General features: G+C 49.2%; 1 protein-coding gene across 6 annotated transcripts in view; it reads left to right on the forward strand.

Annotated features, from left to right (window-relative positions):
- Man2a2 (mannosidase alpha class 2A member 2) overlaps positions 1-5,731 on the forward strand; it is a 24,088-nt gene that overhangs the window by 1,415 nt on the left and 16,942 nt on the right. For 3 of the 6 annotated variants that reach the window (XM_017803097.2, XM_008852777.3, XM_029555928.1), the window contains exons 2-8: positions 527-676; positions 1,373-1,630; positions 1,701-1,845; positions 1,957-2,128; positions 2,508-2,635; positions 2,828-3,001; positions 3,348-3,534. In XM_017803097.2, the coding sequence (XP_017658586.1) occupies positions 545-676; positions 1,373-1,630; positions 1,701-1,845; positions 1,957-2,128; positions 2,508-2,635; positions 2,828-3,001; positions 3,348-3,534 (1,196 nt within the window). In that variant the 5' untranslated portion in view covers positions 527-544. Of the gene's footprint in view, positions 1-526; positions 677-1,372; positions 1,631-1,700; positions 1,846-1,956; positions 2,129-2,507; positions 2,636-2,827; positions 3,002-3,347; positions 3,535-5,731 lie in introns of those variants that run through there. The other 3 variants (XM_029555931.1, XM_029555930.1, XM_029555929.1) reach the window with 2 other exon arrangements.

Below are 5,731 nucleotides of genomic sequence, written 5' to 3' on the forward strand. Positions count from 1 at the left end.
AGGTTTTTAATTTTCTTATTACATTTATTTGCGTGTGTGCGCGCGCGCGCGCGCACGCGCGTGTGCGTGCGCACCTGCTCATGAGCAGGCAGATGTCCCCTGGCGCACTTGTGAAAGTCAGAGGATAACTTGTAGGAATTGGTTCCCTCCCTCCATGAGGTGGGAATGAGGGATCAAACTCAGGTCATCAGGCTTGGCAACAAGCGCCTTTACCTGCCAAGCCCTCTCACCCCCAACCACCACCACCAGTTTTTATAGTATGGACTGAAGGAGGACAGAGCTGTTGTTCCCAGGAGCAGGTAGGACCAGCGACAGATATGCTGCTTACTTGTGCATTCAGATATCTTGTGCCAAGATAATGAAATCAGGATCCAAGCTAGGGCAGGGAAAATTTGGTGCTTGGAAACCTGCTTTTTACTGGAGTTAGACAAATGGGTGCTCCTTGGGAACTCAGTGGGGCATTTGGTAGGAAGACCAACACAGGGCATTTGCATGCCAGAGCTACAGATGGTGTCTCTCCTGCCAGGTACGTGTGGGAGACAGTATGAAGCTGAAGAAGCAGGTGACAGTGTGCGGGGCTGCTATCTTCTGTGTAGCAGTCTTCTCACTCTACCTCATGCTGGACCGAGTGCAGCATGATCCTGCCAGGCACCAGAATGGTGGGAACTTTCCCAGAGTGAGTTAGACCTTGTTGCTCTCCTCTTCATACATAAATCACCTGGGTTTGGGTCATTTCCACCGTAGGAGAGTTGTGTCAGCACAGGACAAGAGTACCCTCCCACTCAAGGAGTGATGTTTGGAATTAGACCTAAGCCTCACACATGCATGCTATGCTCAGATTCTACAACAGAGCTATATCCTAGCTCAGAAACATCCCTACGTAGATTTTCTTTACTTTTTTGGGTGGGTGTCCAAGGCCTGGGGCATGCTAAACACATGCTGTACTACTGAGCTGTGCCCCTAGTCCCAACAGGAAGGGAAAAATAGCAATAGCAAAAAAGTGGCCAGGCGGTCCGAAGTTCTTGGCAGACATTGCTAATTGATTGCAGCATTCCATTCCATTAAACCAGATGCAATCCTCAGCACCTTGCTTGAGACAAGCCACATAGGCCACTGAGCACATGGGTGTGAGATGAAATCTTTGCCATCTGTGAGCTTGAGGGTGATGCTACTTCTAAGCGTAGTGGATGAGAGAATGCAAGAGTAATGTGCAGAGCAGATCACTTCATTCCTGTAGGCCCATGGTCTGATTTGGGCTGAGGAGAGGAGAATCATAGATCAGACGCCTCTAACCAGGGGTTCTTCCTATGACATAGGGAGCTATGAGTGACTACTTTTGGGGTGATTTTTGTTTGTTTATTTTTGTTTGCAGAGCCAAATTTCGGTGCTGCAGAACCGTATTGAACAGCTGGAGCAGCTGTTGGAGGAAAACCATGAGATCATCAGCCACATCAAGGACTCAGTGCTGGAGTTGACAGCCAACGCAGAGGGCCCGCCAGCCCTGCTGCCCTACCATACAGCCAATGGTTCCTGGGCTGTGCTTCCAGAGCCTCGTCCCAGCTTCTTCTCCATCTCCCCCCAGGACTGCCAGTTTGCTTTGGGGGTTCGGGGCCAGAAGCCAGAGCTACAGGTAAGGGTTGGACTCGGCAGGAGCCCATGGTGGCTACAGATGGGCACTGAACTACCTTCCTACCTGGTAGATGTTAACTGTGTCTGAGGACTTGCCATTTGACAACGTGGAGGGCGGTGTGTGGAGGCAAGGCTTTGACATCACCTACAGTCCAAACGACTGGGATACTGAAGACCTGCAGGTGTTTGTGGTACCTCACTCTCACAATGATCCAGGTGAGGGCCTGGGTGCTGGCAGGTGGGGCAGACTTTCTGATGGCAAATGTGAGTAGGAAGACAGCTGAAGGGGATGGCATCCTCAGGAGACCTTGTGCTGGCTTCCTCCAGGCTGGATCAAAACCTTTGACAAGTACTACATGGAACAGACCCAACACATTCTCAACAGCATGGTGTCTAAGCTGCAGGAAGACCCCCAGCGGCGCTTCCTCTGGGCAGAAGTCTCTTTCTTTGCCAAGTGGTGGGGCAACATTGATGCCCAAAAGAGATCAGCAGTACGAAGGTCAGTGGCAGTCGGGGGGGCATGAGAGGGAGGCACTAGCTAGACGGGTAGGTCTTATCTCACTCTGTGGGTGACAGGAAGAGGCACAGAGAGCAGTGGCAGGGATGAGGAGTAAGGGTTTGAGAGTCTCTAGTATTGGAAGCATAAGTGGAGAAGCATGGAACCTTCCCCTCTGGAACACAGGAGAAGATTTCTAGATAAGAAGGGCTAACACAGTGTCAGGTAGGCTAGAGAGAAAGTGAGATGAGTGAATGTTCTCTTGCGCATGCTTTGGGTAAACTGGCTGGGGAAAGCCAGCGCATGCAGTCCCTGATGTCATCTGGTTGGCAAGATCAAACGTAGGGTTCCTGCCCTGTTCTGAGTATGTCTTTATCCTTAGGCTGGTAGGAAATGGGCAGTTGGAGATTGCAACAGGGGGCTGGGTGATGCCGGATGAGGCCAATTCCCACTACTTTGCATTGATCGACCAGCTCATTGAGGGACACCAGTGGCTGGAGAGAAACCTGGGTAAGTGCAGGCATTGAAGCTGGGCCTGAATGCTGTGGCAAGGTGCTGTGAGGTACAGGGATTAGCAGGGGGTGGTTTCTTCCTAGGCCATGGAGCCTACTGTGATGGCCAAGGCAGGGAACTAGCTTCCTGATCACCAGGAAGCTGGAGGCCTGTGGCCCTGAGTTTCTCTGGTCCCTGTTCTCTTCCCAGGTGCAACTCCACGCTCAGGCTGGGCAGTGGACCCCTTTGGACATAGTTCCACCATGCCTTACCTGCTGCGCCGTGCCAACTTGACCAGCATGCTGATTCAGAGGGTGCATTATGCCATCAAGAAGCACTTTGCTGCCACCCGCAGCCTAGAGTTCATGTGGAGGCAGACGTGGGGTAAGGCTAAGTAGGGGCAAGGGCACCCCAGCAGTGTAGTCTGAGTAACAGCAGGTTTTATCAGAAATCAGACTCCTGCGCTCCTTCAGGGAAGACTGCCCAAAGCAGCTCTTCTCTTAGGTTAGGGGGTAGTCACATTGACCTCTGACTTCTGTGAGGCACATCTTTTGAAGAAGCTGTAGATTCTGGAGCCTTGTGTCCTGTGCCCCAGCCTGTACATCCTCTACAGTCTAAATCCAGATAGGGCCCTGCTGTCTCTTGGCTGCCTCTGGTCAGCATGGATTTACATCCTCCTGATGCCCCTGGACCCGGATCCTAAGGCTAAACCCAGGGTTGTCTTCTGTAGATACGGACTCCAGCACAGACATCTTTTGCCACATGATGCCCTTCTACAGCTACGATGTTCCACACACCTGTGGCCCTGATCCCAAGATCTGTTGCCAGTTTGATTTCAAACGCCTGCCTGGTGGGCGCATCAACTGCCCTTGGAAGGTGCCCCCCCAGGCCATCACAGAGGCCAACGTGGCAGACAGGTATCTGCTCTTAACTCTTTTTGGGCATAGTGTTGGTTTTTGGGTTTTGGTTTTTGTTTCTTGAGCTAAGGTCTTGTTGTATAGCCCAGACTGGTTCAAATTCTCAATCCTCTTGCCTTTGTCTCCTGAGTAGTGGGATTGCAGGTGTGTGCCACCACACTCTAGCCAGTGTTGGCATTTTGCTCCTCAGAGGAGTACCTGGCTTCTGGTCTGGACTGTGCTGCATGGGGCATGATGCTGACTACACCTAGAAAAAGGGATGGGCTCTGGTGGTGAGTTCAGGCCATCCAGCCTCAGTTGCTCCTTACTGCCTCCCTGGGAAACTGGAACGGCTAAGGAAGCATCTTTCTCAGAATACTTTTATTTTCCTCAATGATAAACTTTCTGGTATCCTAACAGACTACCAGAAATACTTTTCTTTAGTTTGGTGTTATTTATTTATTTTTATGTGTATGAGTGTTTTCCCTGATTGTATGTAAGTGGACCCATGTCTTGCAATATACATGCAGGCCAGAATAAGGTATTGATCCCCTGGAACTGGAGTTAAGGACAGTTTTAGCAATTAGGTGGGTGCTGGGAACTGAACTCAGGTCCTCTGAAAGGGCAGCCAGTGCTCTTAACTACTGAGCCATCTCTCTAGCCTCTATTTTGGTGTTTTTGAGGTCTCCCTGTAGCCCCAGCTACCATGGAACTTGCCATGTAGACCAGGTTAGACTTGATCTCAGAGATCCACCTATCCACTTGCTTCTGCCTCCTGAGTGCTGGGATTAAAGGTGTGCACTACCATACCTAACTTTTTTTTTGCCAGGCTGGCAGCTGTCACTGAATTTACCTCTAATTCCTGAGTGCTTGGATTGGAAGCATGCACCACCATACCCAAATTTATGGGGTGCTAGGTGCCCAATCTAGGGCTCTGTGCATGCTGGGCACATCTACCAAGTGAGCTGCATCTCCAGCACTAAACAGTAGTCTTTCCTACAGACTTCTAGCTGTCGTGCCTTCATTTGACTCAGGTACTCTGGCTTAGCTCCAAGTCAGTCACATGGATCTTTTGTTCACCAGGCCCAAATTCTGCTCAAGTCCTCTCACGTTAGAGGAGGGTCCCATTAACCTCTGGCATTGATCTCTACCAGAGAGCCTCTGGCCTCTGAGAGACCTTTCTCTTTTGAGAAAATAGGAAAAGACCTCAAAGATGTCACTGTGGCTGAAATTAGCTCTTCTAGAAAAGTGCTAGTTAAGGGTGATCCAATGGTAATTTAGCTAGAAGATGGAGAATGTAATAAATAGCAGACAGCAGTGGTCTGGGCTTGTAATTCCAGCACTCTGGAGCATGAGGCAGGACAATCATGAGTTCCAGGACAGCCTGGGCTACATAGAGAGACTGGAAAAAAACAAAAACAAATTAGCAAGAAAGAAGATAACAAGTTGAACTGGTTTTTATGTTGTAATTCTCTGATTTCTTTGTCTAAGAGGTAAAACAAACATGAGACCAAAAGAGAAAGAAAGTAGCCTTTTGTTTCCAGGAATCTAAATGCTGGTTGCAGATGAGAGCCTGGCACTATGGAGCAGGAGTGACTCTTCAGTGAGCAAGGAGCCGCTGTTAGGATCTATGATGCTGGCCTGTGTTCACAGAGAACAGCCAGGGCTGCGCCTCCTGCTTTGAAAGGTTTACTGGGCTGATCAGGGACAGGTAGTCTTTGAGGAGTCTTTATTTTAGAACAAAACAAAAAAGGACACTCTGGGCCAACACAGCTAAGTAGATTAGTGACTGAACTGTGATACCCATAATATGCCACTAAGGTTGATTTAAAAACAGGAAAAGGCTGCTTTTTTTTCTTTTCCTTAGATAAGGTCTTGCCATGTAACCTTGGCTTACTTGGCTTACCTGGTTCTTACTACTATGCTAGGCTGCAGCAGTCCTCCTGCCTCAGTCTCAAAGTGTTGGGATTACAGGCACATGCTACCAAGCATGGCAGGAACAAACTTCTAATGCTATGGAAGACTCTGTTTTCCTGTTGATTTATTATTGATTTCATTCATAATGTGGATTATTTTTTATTTTTGTTTTTATTTATTTATTTTTTTGGTCTTTTTGAGACAGGGTCTCCCTGTAGCCCCAGCTGGCCTGGAACTCACTGTATAGACCAGGCTGGCTTTGAACTCACAGAGATCCACCTGCCTCTGCCTCCGGCCTCCG

The sequence above is a fragment of the Nannospalax galili genome, unplaced genomic scaffold (genome assembly GCF_000622305.1).
Source record: "Nannospalax galili isolate Female #2095 unplaced genomic scaffold, S.galili_v1.0 scaffold185, whole genome shotgun sequence".
In the NCBI taxonomy this organism is placed as follows: domain Eukaryota; kingdom Metazoa; phylum Chordata; class Mammalia; order Rodentia; family Spalacidae; genus Nannospalax; species Nannospalax galili.